Source organism: Bos mutus, chromosome 13 (assembly GCF_027580195.1).
Source record: "Bos mutus isolate GX-2022 chromosome 13, NWIPB_WYAK_1.1, whole genome shotgun sequence".
In the NCBI taxonomy this organism is placed as follows: domain Eukaryota; kingdom Metazoa; phylum Chordata; class Mammalia; order Artiodactyla; family Bovidae; genus Bos; species Bos mutus.
Window position 1 is genome coordinate 43,098,199 of NC_091629.1, and position 23,494 is coordinate 43,121,692.

Genomic DNA, 23,494 nt, shown 5'->3' on the forward strand with positions numbered 1-23,494 from the left:
ATGAAGCCCTCGGCCAGGCTTCAGACAGACACTGCTGCCTCTGTGCCCACTGAGGCCAGACCACAGCTCACTTCGGAGGGCAGAGTGTTCCACTACCAGGGGGTGGGGGTGTGGTGGGGTGGGGAATGGGGGTGGGAGGGAAAACCACAGCGCAGGGGTCAGCCCAGGAGACCCCAAATGAGCCGAACTAGTCTCCCAAGAAACCCACTAACCGAGATTCGGGATCCTCAGCCCGGGCAGAGTCCACTACAGGCTGGGGTTCCCCACTGGGTACTGAGGACTATCTTCACCCAGATCCCAAAATATAGCCGTGAACCCTCCAGAAATCTTCACTTGAGTGACAGCCAAGGTCTTCCAGATGCTGGCTGGACGGCCCCAGAGCTGCCACAGAGCGGGTCCCCTCCCTCCCTGGGAGGTGTGAAGGCCCCACTGTGTAAGCTTTGTGCCAAAGACAAAACCAGCAGCAGGTTGTGAGTTTCTGTGGGGGAGCCAGGCTTTGGGTCAGGATGGGGGTGGAGGCGAGGGGACCTTGGGGGTGTGCTCATGAGTTTCCTGTTCCCCACTGTCCTTCCCTGGGTCTTAGCATTGGAAGATCTCAGCAGTACAGGAGGGACAGTGGAACAGACAGGGAGCAAGGGGGCGTCCCAGGGGTGGCAGGTTGGAGCGGGAGAGACTTTCTGGGGGCAAGACAGGGCAGTCTTGTACAGCTGGGGAAACCCAGGCTTGGAGAGGAAGTATTTACACTGCACCCAGCGCCTACCGTTAGTCCCTTCTACAGGCTTCTGCTCCCAGGTAGGGCTGAGGGCTCTCCTGCCGGGGCTGGAGCCTCTGGGTCCGGGGCACCAGAGTCTCGCCCTCCCCTGTGGGGTGACATGAGCCCCTCTTCCACTGTGAGAGCTTCCAATCCACTGTCAGAGGGGGCTGGGGCCCGTGACCCCCCAGACTCAGGAATCCTTCCCTTTGCTGAGGACCCCTCGACACCTGGAATCTGAGGTCTCAGCTCTGCCACCTGCTGGCCTCCATGAGTTCTGCAGGCTGCTGGTATGTTTCTCCTCTGCCAGTTGCTGTGATGACTTTTAGGGTGCTCATGATCATCTGAAACCAGGCCAGGCATTAAATGGCACTGAATCCCATAATGAATCAGCCCATCCTGTTTCCATTTCTCTGAATCCTCCTGGTGCTCTTCAGGAGAGAAGCTCAAGAGGCTGCCTCCAAGGTGGCCACATTCCCCTTCGCCCCCGCCATTATCTCTCTTTGTGACATGGCAAACCAGGCCTTCATCTCAGAGCCTTGGCAGATAATTGGTTTCTAACACAAGACCTGACTTTTGTTTTTATTGTATTTATTCTTTGTTTTAATCACTTTATGGAGCTTTAATTCACATGCCATCAAATTTACCCACTTACAATGTACAATTTAATGGTTTTTATTATAATATACTCACAGGATTGTGCAACCTTCGCCACAATCCAATTTTAGAACAGTTTCATCAGCCCCCAAAGAAACCCTGCATCCATTAGTGATTTCTCCCCAATCTCTCTCCCTGACCCCTGACCCCTGGAAACCACAAATGTTCTTCCTATCTCTGTGGATCTGCCTATTCTGGATATTTCATATCAATGGAACCACATAACGTACGTGTCTTTTGTGGCTCGCTCCTTCTACTCAGGCTTTATGTTTATATGCTTACTTTAGTGAGGAATTCTGGGTTTAATTAACCATTGGGATGTAATATTTTCTTCTTCATTCACTCTAAAGTATTGATCATTTGCTTAAGTTACCAGTTACCCAAGGAAGGTAGGATGTGCTTAGAACATTTGGAATACACAGTGCAAATCCTGTCTGAGAGGTGGGGTCCCATTGCTCTTGTTTCTCTGATTTGGGGAAATTTTCCCCTTTCTCCTCTTTTCAGAAGCCACTAAGCCCCTTCCTCCATCCTCTCTGACTTTTCTTCAAACCCTCATTGCACAGAGGAAAGACGGGGACCAGAGCAATATTTCCACAAACAAACCGTTTTGCCCCTCTATTCAACAAACACAGAGGAACAGATGTGGCCTCGGCTTCTCCCAACCATGCTGTCTGGAATCAGCATATACATCGAGTTTAATTATGCAATTAAAGTCATTTTCTTGAGCTGAACAAATATTTACAGCATATTTTGCTGAAAATGGCTTTGCCTGGAGAAAGGTTCTGCTGTTGGGCTGGCAGGTCTGGTGTGCGAATATTCACACATTTACAGACCCTGTTACCGGGGGGCCACATGGTGATGAGCAGGTGGCAGACAAGCAGGTCCCCAGGAACAAATATGTCAGTGAAAAATGTGGCAGGTGTCAGCCAGGCCTGTATGTTCTGGGCCTCACCATGGTGTCACTGTGGGTCAGTGACATCTGCTGTTTCTCCATGGCAGCCCTGAATCCCAGCTCTGCAGCATCAAAGAAACCTCTGGGCTGGGGCAGAGAGAACACAGAACCTGAGAGCAGCTGTGTGATAATCAGAACCATAGCCATCCTGCCCTGTGCTGTGATCCTGGGAGGTGATACTTAACAAAAACCCATGTAGAGCATCTCCCAGGGGTCCCACTGTGTTCAGCTTCCCATGCAAGAAAATGCAAGGCAAAATTTCCAAAATGCAGAAAAACCCACTTTGTAAATTTTACTCCCTCTGAACCTTGTCTCCTTATCAAGCCCCCAGTTTTCCCCTTGGAGGAAACTGGATCTCATTGCACTGCAATGAAGCCAGAGGACTTAAGGTTTTCTCAAGGGCTTCTTCTCCTCCTGCAGAGTTTTACAGTTTTCATCCGAATTCTGAGTTGGGGGGTGGTTGTGTAGCATCAGAACATTGGGGTGGGGCTAGGACAGGAGTTATGTTCAAAATACTTAAAAACCAGTGGGAGTGATGATCAGCCAGAGATAATCCAGAAGTCAGATTTGGGAGCCCCCCCCAGCTGTGTGGGAAGGTCTGGAGGTCCTGGGGGAGGACCTGGGATGGGTGATTTGGGGCCAGTCTGGGAGCTGGGGAGGGAGCTCCCCATCAGCCCATATGGGGGTGGGGGTTGGGTTTCAGCTTCTCACTTCCAGTCCCATTGTATTGAATGTCAGCCTAGAGTGGAGTGGAGCCCATTATACAGTTGAGGAAACTGAGGTTTCCAGAGTTGTGTGTCATCACCTGAGAATACCCTGCTACAGGGAAGGGGGGTAGTGACTCACACCCAGACCCTCTGAATCCCAGAACCGGTGCAGAGCTGGCCTGCTCATTTCATGCTCCTTGGACTCTAGCAGGGGCATTATTACTATTATGTCACGCTGCAGGTCCGGGTGTCACTTCAGGTGACACTGCTGGTCAAAGGCAGAGCTGGGAGGTGTCCAAGGTCACCAGTATTTACTACCTTCAAGGAGGGAAGGGGGCAGGAGGCTGGGGGCAGGCAGCCGGCCCTTTCCCATACATGACGGAACCCAGTCCCTGTTGCCGCAATCGCTGACAGTGAGGACAAAGCAGGGGTCACCGCCCTGGCGGGGCACAGCACCAGGAGCCTCCAGAGCCCGTGCCTGTGGCCTTAGAGCCCTGGAAGGTACATGCTGTGTGGCCCAGAGGTGGGGGGCAGCAGACCAGAGGCTCTGGGTTAGGGCAGGCTGAAGGAGAGAAGCGAGAAGGCCCCCAAGAGCCCCCTCCTCACCACCACCCCCCACTGCCCTGGATTCCCCTCAGATGCCCAGGTGAACATAGGGACAGGTTTGTTGTCCTGGTTCAATATGTGTTGTGTACCCACCGCATTCTGGTCTTTAACCCAGACCCCAGCAGGGCTCCGGGAACCCATGGAGGTCAGGGGGCAGCTGCCACCCTGGATTCCGGTAGAGGACGTCAGTACCAAACTCTGTTGGTTTGGATTCACGTGTACCGTGGGGAGAGCTGATCAGGAACTGGGAGCCTGACTTCTCATTCTTACCCTGACCCTGAGCAAAGGGCCACTCTCAAGGCCTCAGTCTGATCACCTGCAAATGGCCTTGGCCTTAGCTGACTTCCTACTACAATAGAACCTCAGCCATCAAGGTCCTGCTGCTACTGCTGCTAAGTCGCTTCAGTCATGTCCGACTCTGTGAGACCCCATAGACAGCAGCCCACCAGGCTACCCCGTCCCTGGGATTCTCCAGGCAAGAACACTGCAGTGGGTTGCCATTTCCTTCTCCATCAAGGTCCTAGCGTCCCTATTATTGTGGGCTCAGCACAGAAACTAGGACTTGGAGGTGAGTGGAGCACAGCTGGCTCGGTTTGGGGAAACCAACTTAGGTACCAACGGCGAGAGCTGAGTCCTTTTGGTTCCCTGAAAATTCTTATTCTGTTTAAGACACTTCCTCCAGGCTGTCTCCCTCGCTTCCTAGGCCAGGTGGCAACACAGTCCTGTGTGAGTCTGCTGGCTGGGTGGGTGATTCTGTGCGCAGGGAACTGTGAGATGGACGGCTTTGCTCGAAAAGAGATGAAGCCTCCGAGAGCCTAGAACAGGATGCCAAAGTCTGGGGCCTGCATTTTAAAAATGGTGCCCCAACTATATCCTGAAAGTGCCTCTCAGGGGTCCAAGGAACTTCCTCAGAGGCCCCCAGGGAGTAGAAAAAAGGAAAACGGGAGGCCTGGGTCCCGACACCTGCCCAGCCTCAGGTGGGCAGCCTCCCGTTCTGTCTCCCTTAGAAGCTGGGTTTCTGAGTCAGAGTAGCTGTCAAGCATGGGTTCTGTAGTGAAAAGGAAGAAACAAGTTTGAAAGCCACTGATTTAAATTAATACAGCAGATAGCACTTAATTCAGTTAAATGATTTTTTGCTGTCAGTGATTTTGCTATCAGAACATGACACTTTGCCAGCGGAGCCCCGTCGGCTCTCAGCTCCTTAAAGGGGAAGAAAACTCTGGTTATGGTTTGGCAGCCCTGAAGGACCCACCTGGCCTTGGTTTCCCCACCTATAACATCGGGTGGATCTCAGCTTGCCCATCCACGTGGATCCCAGAAGAAACAGAGGACTTTAAGGGGACGGTGAGTCCATAAGCTGTGGAAGCGAGCAGAGCTGAGAAGAACTGACTTCCTGGTGTGTGCTGAGCAGGAGAGCTGGCCCAGAAAGGAGACTAGCAGCCAGAGAAAGCCCGGTGCATCTATTGAACACATGTGCCCGGTCCAGCATGTGGTCTGTTCAAACTGCCCGGAGGACCCGATAAACACTGGGGACAGAGGCACCAGAGGAGGTGCAAGGCAGCCCACTTGAGCCCATCAAAGGCATGATGCCCTGTATACAGAAGGTGCTCCATCAATGCCTTTTGCTGTTTTCTTCTGAAGGATATTTCTGTCTCCACTCTCCTCCCCAGTGGATGACAGTGAAGAAAAGAGTTGCTAAAAAGGGCATTTATTGACAAAAGTCTGTGAAATTGGACACAATATAATTCTTATGAAAGGCCTAAGCCCCACACCCAAGGTTTTGTCAAGAAGCATGCTTTAAACTCTCCTGTTCCCCTTACCCAAGACCCACAATTTAAAGGTTTGTGGATGTTCAAGGGCACTAATGGATGGCTTCGAGTTAATTCAGAAAACCCAAAGCATGGTGCCGTGTCACCTCTGGGTGACAGTCTCTCTGCTCACACCTCCCCATCTGGCCCCCTCCACCCCCCAGCTCACCCCCTCCACCAAGGTGGTCCCACGTTCTTTGGAAGGGATTCTATCACAGAAGGTTTCATCAGAGTCCCCTCTTCTTGGCTGTTCAGATAAGAAAAACCAGGCAAACAAATTCATCTTTTCTATAAAAGTTTATTTTGTGATTTTTTTTCCCAAGAAGTGTTAGGGGAAAATGTTGAAATTATGTAAAGGTAAGGAACCATGGTATATAAAAATAATTTAAACACACATATTAATAAGAAAGCAACATTGCATTCTAGCAACAACTAGGAGGTAATCTTGCCCAAGATTTTTCTAAAGTCATTAAATACGTTTTAGACGACAGTACACAGACACACACGCATGTGCACACACACATATATACAGCTCAAGTGTCCTTTTTCTGTGCATCCTGGCTAACTGATACAGCTAAGGGGAAAAGACAAAGAAGACTGCTTGAGTGTCCCTAAGTTGAACAAACGTGCATTGTATCATGAATGTTTGCTATTTCCTGGAGCCTGCTATTTCCCTCCCCAACCTCTTTAGTGACTAGCTTCAGTCTGCTGTACGGTCTTATCTGAAAAATTAAGGGTTTCGATCAGCCCCTGGGTGCGCTCATTGCGGTGCTGCAGGCAGTGAGAATTCGGGAAGCGCCGTGTCTCCTGCTCCTGGTGCGTTGTGTGGATTGGAGGTGGACAGTCAGGCGAACCTGATTACATCTGGCTGATTCTCTGCTTCAGGGCCAGGACCTGATTCTTGATCTCTGGGGGTAGATCGACGTTCACTTGCTCCTCAAGGTACTTCTGTATTTCCTCCACCTCCTCCTCCCAGAACTCCTTGGAGATGTGGAAGAGCTCCTTCACGTCGACATCCCCCAGGCCCCGGAGGTCCAGGGCATCCTCATCGGGGATGTAGCCGATGGGCGTGAGCTTGGCGCCGCCTTCCCTGACCACGCGGTTGAACATCCACTCCAGCACCCGGGAGTTCTCGCCGAAGCCGGGCCAAAGGAACCTGCCGGCCTTGTCCTTTCGGAACCAGTTGACATGGAAGATCTTGGGCAGCTTGGCTGCGGGGCGCTGGGCCATGCTGAGCCAGTGTGCCAGGTACTGGCCGAAGTTGTAGCCGAAGAAGGGGCGCATGGCGAAGGGGTCGTGCATGATGACTTTGCCTGTTAACAGGGGACTCTGTGGGTAAGTGAGGCCTCACAGGACTATGGGCACACTTACTGTTGACACAGCCCCCTGGCTTTCTGTACCTCTCTGCATATACAGAGAGAGACACGGGGAGACAGAGAGATAAAGAGACAGAGGGGCAACTGAGAGACAGAGATATAGAGACAGAAAGAGACAGAGAGACACAGAGATATAGAAACAGAGAGAGAGAGACAGAGAGACATAGAAACAGAGACAGAGAGAGACAGAGAAGCAGAGCAACAGAAAAAACAGAGAGTCGGAGAAACACAGAGATAGAGCTGTCACTGTCCCTTCTTGGTGGCCCCGGATCTTGGCCAGACTCACCCTTGTACTCCGCCGCTGCCGTGGCCTCAGATCTCATGGCCGCCCCCACAAACACACCGTGCTGCCAGCTGAGAGCCTCGTAGACCAGAGGGACACCTTTAGCAGGAGAAAGAAACACTCCTTAGAGGCCTTGACCCCCAGCCCCCTTCAGCCACGACGCCATCTCCCAAGTGGAAAGACATGCTGCATGTCGTCTCTCTTCTAAAGGGGCTGATGCTGGAGCGCCAGAGCTAAGGGCGGACACTGCCACGTCAGAGTCATGGCAGGAGGCCACGTGGCCAAAGTCAAACTAGGAGCCCCATCCCTGGACAAGGACCCCGGAGTTTCAGCGGCCAGAGACTAAGTTCTACGCCCGAGCTTGCTCATTACCCTGTCATTTGTGAAAGGAAGCTCCGTATCCCTGACATCCTTCAACCAGGTCACGGAACGTGAGCCCTTGTAGTGACACATCCCCCCATAGTGACACACCCGTGTCCCAGCCTGATTGCCCAGGAGCCTCACCAACAGGCCGGCGCCCTCCGAAGATGATGCCCTCAATGGGCACGCCCTCTGGAGACTCCCAGTCAGGGTCAATGATGGGGCACTGGCTGGCCGGAGTGCAGAACCGTGAGTTGGGGTGGGCACAAGGCTCCCCTACAGCAGCAAGGGAAGACAGGCCCTGAGCGTCTGGCCAAGCACACACACCCAAGGGCCGGGGCGCCGGGCCTCCTGGGGGGCTTACCATCCTTGGGGTCCCACTCCTTGCCCTTCCAGGAAATGAGCTTGATGCCTGAGGCCAGCGGCTGATCAATGCCTTCCCAGTAAACGCCCCCGTCACTGGTCTCGGCCACGTTGGTGAAGATGGTATTCTTCTGGATGGTCTTGATGGCGTTGGGATTTGTCTTCACAGAGGTTCCCGGAGCGACACCAAAAAACCCATTCTCTGGATTGATGGCCCGCAAGTTACCTGGAAAGTTTTAAACCAAGGAGTGGAAGTGAGTACCAAGGGAAGTGTACCATCTTATATCTTGCCAGGTTAATTTCTGCACCAAATTCTCAAGTCTTTATTTTTTCCCTCCTCCCCAGAATCTCTTTCTCTTGCCTCATGCCAGCATTATTAATCAACTTTGACTTTCTTACCAGTTTCCCATCAAACTATTTTAACCAACCCAGGTATCTAAGTGGTAAAGAATCTGCCTGTCAATGCAGGAGATGTGGGTTCGATCCCTGGGTCAGGAAGATCCTCTGGAGAAGGAAATGGCAACCCACTCCAGTATCCTTGCCTGGGAAATCCCATGGACAGAGGAGCCTGGCGGGCTACAGTCCATGGTGTTGCAAAGAGTCAGACATGACTTAGCAACTAAACAAAATATAAACAAACAGTGATAGAAGGTCCCATTTCAATCCAGATTGGATATGAGATTAAAGAAAGCTGATGGAATACATATGTCCGAGCTTTTGCAAGAACTAACTGAATTTAAAAATCCAGACACTGTGGACTTGGGAGGATTTGGCATGTTTAAACCCCAAAACTTCACTCAGGTCCAACGATTATCATCAACACCCGGGCCTAAAAGAGTCACCTTGTTGGTCAAATTTCATCCAGGCGATATCATCACCCACACACTCTACTTTCCATCCCGGGAGAGTAGGGTTCATCATGGCCAGGTTGGTCTTCCCACAGGCGCTGGGAAACGCAGCCGCGAAGTACTTCTTCTGGCCCTTGGGGTTGGTGATGCCCAGAATCTGTTGGAGACAAGATTTCTCCTGAAGCACTTGGTTCCTTTCTGCCCCAGAGGTCCATGCCCTAGTCTAGGAGGGGGCCTGGAAGCCATTCATCGTTACTGATGGAATTCCCAGTGTCCTTGGAGCACTGGAACTCTGATGCATACCAGGAATGCTAATGCAGTAGGGGTCTGCCACTTCCCCTCCTCTGCCCGACCCTCTGCTGCACACATTTAGAATTCCCTGCGTCTTACCAGCATGTGCTCTGCCAGCCACCCCTCCTCCTTGGCCAGCCGGCTGGCCATCCTGAGGGCAAAGCACTTCTTCCCAAGGAGCGAGTTCCCGCCGTACCCACTCCCAAAGGAGATGATTTCTCGGCGGTCGGGCAGGTGGGCGATGAGTGTGAGCTCGGGGTTACAGGCCCAGTTGTTAACCAAAGGCTCTGTGCAGGAGGACACGCCCACATGAGTGTGCCAGGTCCCCAAAGGAGTTTAAGGGCAGGCTTTTTCTTTTTTTAATTCTGGCTTTTGATTTTGAAATAATGTGCTTACTTTTTAAAGGCAAAGGGCACCCCACGGAGTGGAGGCACTTGACGAACTCGCCGTCCCCCAGCGCTTCCAGGACGCTGGTGCCCATCCTCGTCATGATGCGCATGCTGGTCACCACGTAGGGCGAGTCTGTCAGCTCGATGCCAATCTTGGACAGAGGAGAGCCCAGGGGCCCCATGCTGAACGGGATGACATACATGGTGCGACCTGTGGGGCCGGGAGGTGGGAGCTGGTGAGAAACAACCCCAGACTCACAGACAACCACCATCTGTGACCCTTCTCATGATCCCCCTCCGACAGCATCACATCTTGCTTGCCACCAGCCCCTTGATTGGAAGAGTCCACTGAGAGTCCTGTGGACTTCAAGGAGATTACTCCAGTCAATCCTAAAGGAAATCAACCCTGAATACTCATTGGAAGGACTGATGCTGAAGCTCTAATACTTTGGCCACCTGATGCGAAGAACCAACTCATTGCAAAAGACACTGGGAAAGATTGAAGGCAAAAGTAGAAAGAAGTGGCAGAGGATGAGATGGTTGGATGGCATCACCAACTCAATGGACAAGAGTTTGAGCAAAGTCTAGGAGATAGTGGCGGACAGAAGAGCCTGGCATGCTGCAGTCCATGGGGTTACAAAAAAGTCGGACACAACTTAGCAACTCAACAACACCAAATGAAAAGGTGGACACAACAGCAAAATTAAAGAGTTTTCATAAATGTGCAGCTGGGTTCCACCAAGCTATCTTAAATTCACAAGCGTAGAAATTAGTCTATAAAACAAGAACTGAGATGTACGTTTTCAACATGTGGCCAGTTCTCATGTGGAATTTATAACTCTCTGAGCAATGGGAGTTCCTGGGACAATTACCAGTAGGACAGAGATGATAATAAAAGGTTTGCTGATATTGTACCCAGTCAAATAAATGTTTCACTCACCCTTCATGCACCCGGAAATCGGATGTTGAATGCTTTTTCAAAATCCTCCTCGGACATCCAGCGGCCCAGCTGGCTGAGGCCGTTTTTGGGGATGGGCACCGTATCTCTTTGCTCTCGAGTGATGATGACCGTCTTGCTTTCAATTCTGGCCACATCCCTGGGGTCAGTGAGAGCCAACCAGCTGCAAAGAAAAAAAAGTTAAAATACACAGATTAGGGGCTTCCCTAGTGGCTCAGTGGTAAAGAATCCACCTTGCAATGCAAGGGACACAGGTTCGATTTCTGATCCAGGAAGATCCTACATGCCATGGAGCAACTAAGCCCTTTCACCACAACTGTTGAGCCTGAGCCTGTGTGTAAGATCCCGGGAGCCTCAACTACTGACGCCCCCACACTCTAGAGCCCGTGCTCTGCAACAAGAGAAGCCACCACAATGAGAAGCCCTGGCACTGCAACCAGAGAGTAGCCCCTGCTTTCTGCAAGCAAAGAAAAGCCATCGCAGCAATGAAGAACCTGCACAGCGAAAAATAAATAAGTAAATAAAAATTTTAAATACACAGGTGGGGATTAGAGAAGTGCTGGTATTCTTCATGGCATCTGCTCCCTAGGTTCCCTCAGCCATGGACCATTCAGGAAGGGACCAGTGTTCTCATCATGTTCTTCCCACACATGGCAGGTACCAAGGGCACTAAGGATGCTGCATCAATGTGGACACAGCCACGTCCACTGCGAATAGTCGGAGGGACACTCACTAGACCAGGAGTTCATGTTTTAGGACAGGGCGTGTCTGACCTTCCCTTGAATCAGGGACCTGGTTTGCAAAGACAGTTTGCATGTGCCCCTTCATTGATGACTTGGACTGCTCTGCAAACATTGTAAAATTAAGTCTACACAGTTCTGGCTCTTTTACTAAGCTTTTCAAGAGTCTGCAAACCACACAGCCCCGCCCCAGCTCTGCTGAGGCCCTCCGCCCCCTTGTTCCACCTGCACCCTGGGTAGAGAGGAAAGCCGAATGCCAGGGGGCAGAGGCGTGCTCACCAGTTGTCATACTTCTTCAGCCTCTTGATCACACCCTCCTCCTCCATGTGGCTCAGCAGCTGCCGGTTCTCCTCCTCGGAGCCATCGCAGATGTGGACTTGGTCGGGCCGGCACAGCTTGGCGCTGCTCTCCACGAACTCCCTCACGGCCTGGGGCAGGCTGTCCAGGGAGCCCCGGACGATTTTGGCTGAGTAGTTGAGGCCGTCTGAGAGCTGAGGAGGCATCTCTGCAGAGCTGGGCTGGGGGGCACGGATGCCAAGGTTCCCTGCAATAGAAAAAGCACAGGCTTCCTGAACAAGATAACCATGGACACCCTCAACTCTGCACACTTGGTCGGGGTCACCGATGTGGCTGGGAGGAAAAAGAAAAGCAGTTCCAGTTAGCACTGAAGTCTGTTAGAAACGCATGTGAACAGGCTGTGCCTACCTTTCTCTTTGGACGATCAGGTCAGAGGCCAAAGGGTCCCTTGCAAGGCTCTTCCCGCGGGTGAGTGTGCGTTCCCAATGGGAAGGCCCTGTTTAGGGTTTGGAGGCAGAACTTCCTGGCCTTTAAATTCCAAGAAAGAGAGAGGCCCGGCCCCCAACCACACCCAGAGAGGCTCGACTCTGACGTCAGGGGCTGGTCTTTGGATCACGGCCACGATCAGTTATGCTTTGGACTGGCTCACCACAATAAACCCAGGCAGATAATCATTGAACAGACAGTCGTTAATGAGTGCCACGTGGCCTGCGGCCCCTGGACCAGCCATGGCAGGCCCTTACACAACTTCTGATTGATGGAGCTCTGCCCCAGTCCCCTGAAGATGCGAAACACAGGCCCTCCCATTGAAGGGCAGGGTGGAATGGCACAGAGCCTCGTGGGGGACCTCAGGGGTTTTGGCCATGCGTCTTGTGTACAGATGGCTGCTGGTTGCCAGAATAGAGCAGTGGTGAGGTGTCACCCCACAGGCAAAGGCCCATGGGAAGAACACCCCCAAATGTGGGATGGTGCCTGGCTTATTGGCAACTGTCTGACCTAATTAAGGGCTATTAACCTTATAGTGTCCATGGTGTGCCCCCTGCCCCTACCCCAAGTATAAATTCCACAAGGGCAAGGATCTCTATCTATTTTGTTCCTTTCTGTATGCACAGTTTCTGGCACACAGTAGGTGCTGAATGAATAAATGCAGAGCGTTGTTGTAAGTGCTCTGCATTGACTAACTCCTTGCACCCTAAGTGGAGTCCACAAGCCCCACTGTGTGCAGACAAGGACACTGAGGCATCAGGGATCTGGCGACTACCCCCCAATCCCAGACTGGACTCCCTGAGGACCCTCAGTCACACCTGCCTTGTGGATTTTTCAATATGTTCCTAGGTGGCCAGGGAAGGTGGGGGCTACCTCTGCCCAGCCCACTCTGTGAGCTGCATTTGTCGTTTCTACATTTGCAAACACCACAGAGACCCCTCGGCTTTCCTGGGGCCGTTTAAACATATCCTAAGGTACAAAGTTTCTCTTCTTTTAGAAAGCATCTAAAAGACCAAGATGGTTCAGACAGAGTTGCAGAGAGGGGCTGGAACACAAGCCGCCGAGCTCCGGACTGCCTCTTGTAAGGGACCTTTGCCCTTCCTGGAACCTTCCACGTATCATCCCAGGAGTTCTGGGCTGGGTGCAGTATTTCTGGAGTCAACTGTACACTTTTTTGTTGCCCTTGCAAATCCTAGCGTCCAGGGAGTGGAGGGGGCTTGGCAGTTTTGCTCGATTACACTTGAGCAATGAGACCTTTATAACAGCTGTAAAAAAAATTTGCTTTGCAAGCCATCACAACATCAGTCCAATTTAATGAGCTATGGAACTGCTGGCTAGCTTTTCGAGAACACTGGGTGAGAAGTCAGGAGAACAGGGCCAGGCCCCAACCACCGGCAGCCAGCCCCACAGCTCAGTGGGCGTCCTCTCACTGGAGGAGGTCAGTGGAAACCTGCCCTCGTGCCCCGTGGAGTGTGAGCCGAGACGGCTCCAAGACTGTGTCTGTGAGGAGCTGTGACAATCACAAGGCATTGGGAACAACAATCTCAGACCAGAAGTTCTTTGAGGACCATCCTATGGGACTTCACTCCCACCGCCGTGTTGAGTGTACACACGTCACCAACTTCCACCAAAACTATCAACCCATTGCTATGCTTCATTTACTCAGATTTTGTGTGTGTGTGTAACATAAGGCTTTGTTTGTAAAAGCCAAAGCTGAAAACAAGCCAAATGTCCACTAAGTGGGTAAGGAAATTGTGGGGCACCTATACAGGATAATACATGACTATAAAAAGAATGAAGCTATGAATTATGAAATAATAATGCAGCATTGAGGGAAAGTACAATTTTTAGAATGTAAACATTTTTATGATTCCCATCATATAAAATTCTACAAAACAAACTAATTTACTGTGAAAGTATAAATCAATAGTTGCTGTGAGGGCAGAAGGAGAGATTTTTTTAAAGGATACAAGCAAGTTCATTTATTCAGACTTTTAATTCAGCCAATTGAATCTTTCAGTGTAAGTACAACGGGAGATGTTTCTGTTTAGTTTAAAATCATTTGCCTAAATGGTCACTGAAATTCATTCATAACAATGCTGTCAACCAAACAGAAGCGTGTCCCGTCTAATTTCTACCACAACGTAACACTCCGTTGCTGGGGACACTTTCTGAGCATCTGACATGAGTGAAATTAGCCATTCAGAGGCACAACCTTTGAGTGAATACGAAGCACACACATTCACACCCGGGTGGCTGATCTCCCCAAGTGAGTAGAGATTCCCAGTTTGCTGATTAAAAACTGTAATAGTGAAACCGAGCCCCCCAAAATCGTGTTCCCTTACTCAGTTTATGATTAATCTCTCTACCCAAACTGTCCCCTTATCTGCCTCTTCTGACCTCAATCCTGTTCTTGTCCCCTCAGAACTCCATGCTGTGCTAACTGAGCACTAATCAACCCGAGTTAGATAACTAAGACCATTGTTGTCAGAACTTCATTAACGCACTGAGGTTGCTGCTGTAGGTCTCATCATTAACGTACAAACTCGGATTGTTTCTCCAAGGCCAGGTGAACTCACAGACCCCTGAGCCACAGATCACCTGGCCAGAGAGTCATAAACCAGAGAATCCTGACCCCTGAAAGTACGGTTAAGAAATGTCACAAAACAATGGTCAATTCCTGTTTCTTTGCTCTTCCTCTTTAAAAACACCCCAACTCAGAGACCAAGATGGAGCAGATCTGAGGCTTGTCTCCGGCTGCCCCACTTGATGCCCTCTGTTGATGATGACTCAGGACCCGGGTCTGTCCCTGTCCTCGGAGACTCCCTGCCCCAGAAGGGACTCACTGAGCAATGTTTTCAAAGGACTGACTGGTGATGTTGTGTCTTCCCCATTTACCCACGGGCTTCACTGTAAATGGGTTTCCCAGGTAGTTCAGACGGGAAAGAATCTGCCTGCAGTGCTGGAGACCTGGGTTCAGTCCTTGGTCCAGGAATATCCAATGGAGAAGGGAATGGCTACTCACACCAGTATTCTTACCTGGAGAATTCCATAGACAGAGGAGCCTGGCAGGCTATATATAATCCATGGGGTCGCAAAGTGTTGGACACGACTGAGTGACTAACACTGAGTTGTAAGTCAGTCTCAGAACTGAGTACCAGCCATGGGGACCTGCCGTGGCAGCTCTGCTATCGCTCTGCTGCTGGACTCCCTGAGGACCCTCAGTCACACCCGCCTTGTGGATTTTTCAATACATTCCTAGGTGGCCAGGGAAGGTGGGGGCTACCTCTGCCCAGGCCACTCTGTGAGCTGCATTTGTCGTTTCTACATTTGCAAACACCACAGAGACCCCTTGGCTTTCCTGGGGCCGTTTAAACATATCCTAAGGTACACAGTTTCTCTTCTTTTAGAAAGCATCTGAAAAGTTGAGCCCAGACACAAAACTGCTTTGTTGAAAGGAGAAAGATCAGACACTGAAAAAAAAAAAAAAAACCAGTTTCACTACATCTCCTTGAGGTCACACACACTTTTTTTTGTTGTCCTAAGCTGTAGCTGGCTGACCCCAGGGTTCTGAGGAGTGAGGAAGCAAGACTTTGAAAAGCCTTTGTGTAATTTGTGCTGTGTCCGACTGTTTGCAGCCTCATAGACTGTAGCCTGCCAGTTCCTCTGTCCATGGGATTTCTTAGGCAAGAATACTGGAGTCGGTTGCCATTTCCTTCTCCAGGGAATATTCCTGACCCAGGATGGAACCCAAGTTTCTTGCATCTCCTACACTGGCAGGCGGAATCTTTACCACTAGCGCCACCTGGGAAGCCCACTGAAAAGCCTTTATCGTGAAAAACCTTTATCATGTGCAAAACAGATAAGTAGTGGGAAGCTGTTATATAACACAGGGAGCCTATACGTATGTGTGTGTGTGTGTGTGTGTGTGTGTATAGACACACACACACATATATATATGTGTGTGTGTCATAGAGCCTGGTACTCTATGACAACCTGGAGGGGTGGGATGGGAGGAGGAGGGAGACTCAAGAGGGAGGAGATATATATATAATTATGGCTGATTTATGTTGTTGTACAGCAGAAAGCAACACAACATTGTAAAGCAATTATCCTATAATTAAAAAAGAAAAGAAAAGATTTAAGTTGCCTGTGTGGATGGAGCCGTCAGGAGGGCAACTCAGAATCCGAGGCAGGACCAGGATGAAAGGTATGAGCAGGTGAGGCGAGGGGTGGGGAATGGCTGCATTCCAGATAAGCAATGAAAAGCAAAGCCATGAACTTGGGCGGAATCTCCCAGAAGATTTTGAGAACAGTTTGATTGACATATATTGGAGTTTTCCTGGTTACCTTGAGGCCAATAAAATTAAAACAGAAATTCCCAAGACCAGCCAACCAGAACTTGGAGTTCCTGTAGAGTCAGGAGCCGTGGTATCCACCCTGTGTTCTGAGGGATTTAGGGGGCATTCTTCTGAGTCTTCTCAATGTTAGGTCCACGGATCAAGGCAAATTGGAAGTGGTCAAACAGGAGATGGCAAGAGTGAATGTCGACATTCTAGGAATCAGTGAACTAAAATGGACTGGAATGGGTGAATTTAACTCAGATGAGCATTATATCTACTACCGTGGGCAGGAAGGAGAAGGCAATGGCACCCCACTACAGTACACTTGCCTGGAAAATCCCATGGACGGAGGAGCCTGGTACGCTGCAGTCCATGGGGTTGCTAAGAGTCAGACATAACTGAGCGACTTCACTTTCACTTTTCATTTTCATGCACTGGAGAAGGAAATGGCAACCCACTCCAGTGTTCTTGCCTGGAGAATCCCAGGGACGGGGGAGCCTGGTGGGCTGCTGTCTATGGGATCGCACAGAGTCGGACACAACTGAAGTGACTTAGCAGCAGCAGCAGCAATGGGCAGGAATCCCTTAGAAGAAATGGAGTAGCCATCATGGTCAACAAAAGAGTCTGAAATCCAGTACTTGGATGCAATCTCAAAAAAGACAGAATGATCTCTGTTCGTTTCCAAGGCAAACCATTCAATATCACAGTAATCCAAGTCTATTCCCGAACCAGTAATGCTGAAGAAGCTGAAGTTGAATGGTTCAATGAAGACCTACAAGACCTTTTAGAACTAACACCCAAAAAAGATGTCCTTTTCATTAGAGAGGAATAGAATGCAAAAGTAGGAAGTCAAGAAACACCTGAGGTAAAGGGAAATCTGGCCATGGAATATGGAATGAAGCAGGGCAAAGGCTAATAGAGTTTTGCAAAGAGAATGCACTGGTCATAGCAAACACCCTCTTCCAAAAACACAAGAGAAGATTCTACACATGGACATCACCAGATGGTCAACACTGAAATCAGATTGATTATATTCTTTGCAGACAAAGTTGGAGAAGCTCTATACAGTCAGCAAAAACAAGACTGGGAGCTAACTGTGGCTCAGATCATGAACTCTTTATTGCCAAATTCAGACTTAAATTGAAGAAAGTAGGGAAAACCACTAGACCATTAAGGTATGACCTAAATCAAATCCCTTGTGATTATACAGTGGAAGTGAGAGATAGATTTAAGGGACTAGATCTGATAGATAGAGTGCCTCATGAACTGTGGACGGAGGTTCGTGACATTGTACAGGAGACAGGGATCAAGACCATCCCCATGGAAAAGAAATGCAAAAAAGCAAAATGGCTGTCTGAGGAGGCCTTACAAATAGCTGTGAAAAGAAAAGAAGCGAAAAGCAAAGGAGAAAAGGAAAGATATACCCATCCAATGCAGAGTTCCAAAGAATAGCAAGGAGAGATAAGAAAGCCTTCCTCAGCGATCAATGCAAAGAAATAGAGGAAAACAACAGAATGGGAAAGACTAGAGATCTCTTCAAGAAAATTAGAGATACCAAGGGAACATTTCATGCAAAGATGGGCTGGATAAAGGACAGAAATGGTATGGACCTAACAGAAGCAGAAGATATTAAGAAGAGGTGGCAAGAATACACAGAAGAACTGTACAAAAAAGACCTAGATAATCACGATGGTGTGATCACTGACCTAGAGCCAGACATCCTGGAATGTGAAGTCAAGTGGGCCTTAGAAAGCATCACTATGAACAAAGCTAGTGGAGGTGATGGAATTCCAGTTTAGCTATCTCAAATCCGGGAAGATGGTGCTGTGAAAGTGCTGCACTCAATATGCCAGCAAATTTGGAAAACTCAGCAGTGGCCACAGGACTGGAAAAGGTCAGTTTTCATTCCAATCCCAAAGAAAGGCAATGCCAAAGAATGCTCAAACTACCACACAATTGCACTCATCTCACATGCTAGTAAAGTAATGCTCAAAATTCTCTAAGCCAGGCTTCAGGAATACGTAAACTGTGAACTTCCAAATGTTCAAGCTGGTTTTAGAAAAGGCAGAGGAACCAGAGACCAAATTGCCAACATCTGCTGGATCATGGAAAAAGCAAGAGAGTTCCAGAAAATCAGCTACTTCTGCTTTACTGACTATGCAGAGTTCCAAAGAATAGCAAAGTCTTTGACTGTGTGGATCACAATAAACTGGAAAATTTTGAAAGAGATGGGAATACCAGACCACCTGACCTGCCTCTTGAGAAACCTATATGCAGGTCAGGAAGCAACAGTTAGAACTAGACATGGAACAACAGACTGGTTCCAAATCGGGAAAGGAGTACGTCAAGGCTGTATATTGTCACCCTGCTTATTTAACTTATATGCAGAGTACATCATGCGAAATGCTGGGCTTGAAGAAGCACAAGCTGGAATCAAGATTGCCAGGAGAAATATCAATAACCTCAGATATGCAGATGACACCACCCTTATGGCAGAAAGTGAAGAGGAACTAAAAAGCCTCTTGATGAAAGTGAAAGAGGAGAGTGAAAAAGTTGGCTTAAAGCTCAATGTTCAGAAAACAAAGATCATGGCATCTGGTCCCATCACTTCATGGGAAATAGATGGGGAAACAGTGGAAACAGTGGCTGACTTTATTTTGGGGGGCTCCAAAATCACTGCAGATGGTGATTGCAGCCATGAAATTAAAAGACGCTTACTCCTTGGAAGGAAAGTTATGACCAACCTAGATAGCATATTCAAAAGCAGAGACATTACTTTGCCAACAAAGGTCCGTCCAGTCAAGGCTATGGTTTTTCCAGTGGTCATGTATGGATGTGAGAGTTGGACTGTGAAGAAAGCTGAGCGCCAAAGAATTGATGCTTTTGAACTGTGGTGTTGGAGAAGACTCTTGAGAGTCCCTTGGATTGCAAGGAGATCCAACTAGTCCATTCTAAAGATCAGTCCTGTGTGTTCTTTGGAAGGACTGATGCTAAAGCTGAAACTCCAGTACTTTGGCCACCTCATTGAACTTCCTCCTAAGGAGGAGGAAGGGTGAATGGCCAGTGAGATGTGGTCAGAACCCTCCTCACCCACAGCATTTTGACCTCACCTGTGCTATATATTGGGTCTTCCCAAATGGCTCAGTGGCAAAGAATCTGCCTGCAATGCAGGAGATGCAGGTTTGATCCCTGGGGTGGGAAAACCTCCTGAAGGAGGAAATGGCAACCCACTCCTGTATTCTTGCTTGGGAAATCCCACAGACAGAGAAGCCTGGCAGGGCTACGGTCCATGGGGTCGCAAAGAGCTGGACACAATTGAGCACACACGCACATGGCACATATTGTATTAGAGGGACATACTAGATCTATGTTTGAGCAAGGAATTTCAGAAAACATTGGAAATCCACCGCTTACAATCAATTCTTTCATTGGAAGGATGGAACAGCTGAGACTCAGAGAGGACAAATTACACGACTCAGTGACTAAACACCAACAAGAGAGAGCAAATAAACCATTTTCCCAAGCTAGGGCTCTCAACTGCAAGCCCATGACCTCCCTTCAGTTCAGTTCAGTTCAGTTCATTCGCTCAGTCATGTCCGACTCTTTGCAACCCCATGAATTGCAGCACACCAGGCCTCCCTGTCCATCACCAACTCCCGGAGTTCACCCAAACTCTTGTCCATCGAGTCGGTGATGCCATCCAGCTATCTCATCCTCTATCGTCCCCTTCTCCTCCTGCCCTCAATCCCTCCCAGCATCAGGGTCTTTTCCAATGAGTCAACTCTTTACATGAGTCAACTCTTCGAATAGCCAAAGTATTGGAGTTTCAGCTTTAGCATCAGTCCTTCCAAAGAACACACAGGACTGATCTCCTTTAGAATGGACTGGTTAGATCTCCTTGCAATCCAAGGGACTCTCAAGAGTCTTCTCCAACACCACAGTTCAAAAGCATCAATTCTTTGGCGCTCAGCTTTCTTCACAGTCCAACTCTCACATCCATACATGACCACTGGAAAAACCATAGCCTTGACTGGACGGACCTTTGTTGGCAAAGTAATGTCTCTGCTTTTGAATATGCTATCTAGGTTGGTCATAACTTTCCTTCCAAGGAGTAAGCGTCTTTTAATTTCATGGCTGCAATCACCATCTGCAGTGATTTTGGAGCCCCCCAAAATAAAGTCAGCCACTGTTTCCACTGTTTCCCCATCTATTTCCCATGAAGTGATGGGACCAGATGCCATGATCTTTGTTTTCTGAACATTGAGCTTTAAGCCAACTTTTTCACTCTCCTCTTTCACTTTCATCAAGAGGCTTTTTAGTTCCTCTTCACTTTCTGCCATAAGGGTGGTGTCATCTGCATGCTGCTGCTGCTGCTAAGTCACTTCAGTCGTGTCCGACTCTGTGCGATCCCATAGACGGCAGCCCACCAGGCTCCCCCGTCCCTGGGATTCTCCAGGCAAGAACACTGGAGTGGGTTGCCATTTCCTTCTCCAGTGCATGAAAGTGAAAAGTGAAAGTGAAGTCACTCAGTCGTGAAGAGTCTTGCCTGGAAAATCCCATGGATGGAGGAGTCTGGTAGGCTGCAGTGCATGGGGTCGCTAAGAGTCGGACACGACTGAGAGACTTCACTTTCACTTTTCACTTTCATGCATTGGAGAAGGAAATTGCATCTGCATATCTGAGGTTATTGATATTTCTCCCGGCAATCTTGATTCCAGTTTGTGCTTCTTCCAGCCCAGCGTTTCTCATGATGTACTCTGCATATAAGTTAAATAAGCAGGGTGACGATATACAGCCTTGACGTACTTCTTTCCTGATTTGGAACCAGTCTGTTGTTCCATGTCCAGTTCTAACTGTTGCTTCCTGACCTCTCTACTCTACCGCAAAACTGATGGGAGTGACCACAAAAATGTCCTTCAGTTCAGGAATCTGAATTCCTGTGTCAGCCTGCCCCTTTTCTGGTAAAGATCAAAGGGACAGTGGTTTTCTAGGAGATGATAAGAAACTAACAGTGTAAATCCCATGTCTTGTCCTGGTGTCAAAGGTTGTGCTCAAATCAACTCTGGGTGTCCATTGTCACGGATGCTGCTCCATGGGCACAGACTGGCCCAGCCGTGGAAGTTTCCAACAGCAGGAAAACACTGGCCAGTCCTGCAATGATCTGCGCGGAGTCACCTGCCCTGGGAAATTGCCATCAGCCACTCTGGCCATGTTTGTTAGAGACAAATATTTAGATATTCTACTTTTATGGGGAATCTTAAAATCTCTACAGCTCGGAGGGGTCTTGTTTTATCCTCTTTTGTTTTACAGAGCTAAATGAGTTGAGTTCCTATTTTAAAGCCATAGAGTCATACAATTGAGGTCCTTAAAAGATGATGCTCATCCAGCTTAATGAAGAAATAAAAATGGATCTAGAAGGAACCCATTTTGCCCCCGCATGTTAATAAAGCAAAATTTTTGCACCAAAGACATGCACATAATATGTGTTAAATGAATGCTAATAACCAAATGTTAGAATCTATCTAGGGGCTTGGCTATCTCCCCTTTCAGTCATTAGTGACCCATGGAAATAGCGACTCTATAAAGTCTTGTTTATTTCCTTTGAAGATTTCTCTGCCAGGTGTTTAGAGAGCTGTAAAGACCATCTGGGTGTGCAAGAGTGATGCACATGTTGGAATTCAACATCCCACCCCACATCCACCCCGTGAATGACCTCAGAGCACAGGGTCACCTCTGTGGGATGCTGACGCTTAACAGCTGTGGAAGCTGGGGCACCAAGCGGGGACAGGAGAATCACCCTCCAAGTCAGGATCAGCAGAAAAAGTCCACGACTCCTCTGGGCCACCTTTGCTAGATGGCTGTTTGAATTAGGTGGCTTATGGTTTGCAGCCAAAAACATCTTCTGTAAGACAAGATTCCAACCTACACAGAACCCCAACTCAGGAGACCCAGGTCGATTCTGGGCCCAGCTTCTCTGGAAACCTGAGACCGGCATCCATGCCTCACTCTATTCACCTGTGTGGGGAGGAGGCGAATGAGACACTGCACATGTTCATTGCCATGTATTCTGAGGTCCCCGGTGGCTTTGGTTTTCATCTTCTTCCCCTATCACTTACTTTGGAAAATCAGTGACTCTGTGTCTGCTAAGTCTCCTTTCTTGTTGGAGGCTGGGGAGGACTTAGTGTCCATGCTACGTGTACATATTAAAATGGGAAGTCAGAGTCACATGCCGGCTAACTTAGGTGCACAGCTACATCGGCTGGAGAATGGTCAAAAAAAAAAAAAAAAACTACAAAAGAAAATTAAAAACTCGGGTTTGCCCTAATTTTTTTTTTTTTGCAACCTTGCCTTAGTTCTCTTCGTCAGTTTCATGCTGCATTCAGAGTGTAGCCAGATTTTGGCTCCAATCCCCAATCTTCTATTATTTCTATATTCCAACTTTCTACTCTGATTTTCAGTGTGGAGGGTGCTAGCTGGGCAAAACAGCTCCACATGGTCTTTGAAAATGCGTGTGCCCCCTGTGCTCAGTGTCCCTGGATCGGTCACCTACAGTCTCAGTTTCCTTATCTCTAAAATGAGATGGCCTTTCTGACTCTCAGTGCCCTTGGGATTTCAAGTGCTACAGAGGAAGTTAAGTCCATTTTCGCAGTGTCTGGGAGAACACAGAATACTGTTCCAAGCACACTAGCAGAGAAAAGACAGCACCACCAGGTGAGGTATGGAGCAAAGAGAACTCATTGCATCGTTACCACAAAAACAATCCAACACACTTGTTCTGCAGCGAGAAAATAGATCCACTTTGCAGCGCAGTTAACTGTCTCCGAAACAGTGACAATTGCTCGGGAACTGAACACTCCTCTTCCCCAGTGTTCCACAGTAACTATGCAAATTCTTCCGCACGCCCGCGATGTTACGGCTCAGAACTAAAATATCTTTTCTGATGTATGCTAGGGATAATTCTCCAAACTCAGTACATCAAACACTCTCAGCTCCTCTCCTGAGGGTGCGTGCATGCTAAATCACTTCACTCGTGTCCAACTCATTCACGACCCCATGGAATGTAGCCTGCCAGGCTCCTCTGTCCATGGGATTCTCCAGGCAAGAATGCTGGAGTGGGTTGCCGTGCCCTCCTCCAGGGCATCTTCTCAACCCAGGGATTGAACCTGCATCTCATACGTCTCCTGCATTGCAGACGGGTTCTTTACCACTGAGCCACTGTGGAAGCCAAGGGTTGGGGGCGGGAATTCACAACATCGAGACTCAGGGACACGTGACACAG

The 23,494-nt window shown here is 49.0% G+C and overlaps 1 protein-coding gene across 1 annotated transcript in view; it reads right to left on the minus strand.

Annotated features, from left to right (window-relative positions):
- Positions 1–5,769: 5,769 nt before the first annotated feature.
- PCK1 (phosphoenolpyruvate carboxykinase 1) overlaps positions 5,770–23,494 on the minus strand; it is a 43,316-nt gene continuing 25,591 nt past the window's right edge. Inside the window, 10 exon segments of the mRNA XM_070381508.1 lie at positions 5,770–6,794; positions 7,144–7,239; positions 7,645–7,776; positions 7,865–8,089; positions 8,706–8,868; positions 9,102–9,289; positions 9,399–9,602; position 9,797; positions 10,332–10,512; positions 11,369–11,633. Of these exon segments, the coding sequence (XP_070237609.1) occupies positions 6,340–6,794; positions 7,144–7,239; positions 7,645–7,776; positions 7,865–8,089; positions 8,706–8,868; positions 9,102–9,289; positions 9,399–9,602; position 9,797; positions 10,332–10,512; positions 11,369–11,633 (1,910 nt within the window). The 3' untranslated portion in view covers positions 5,770–6,339.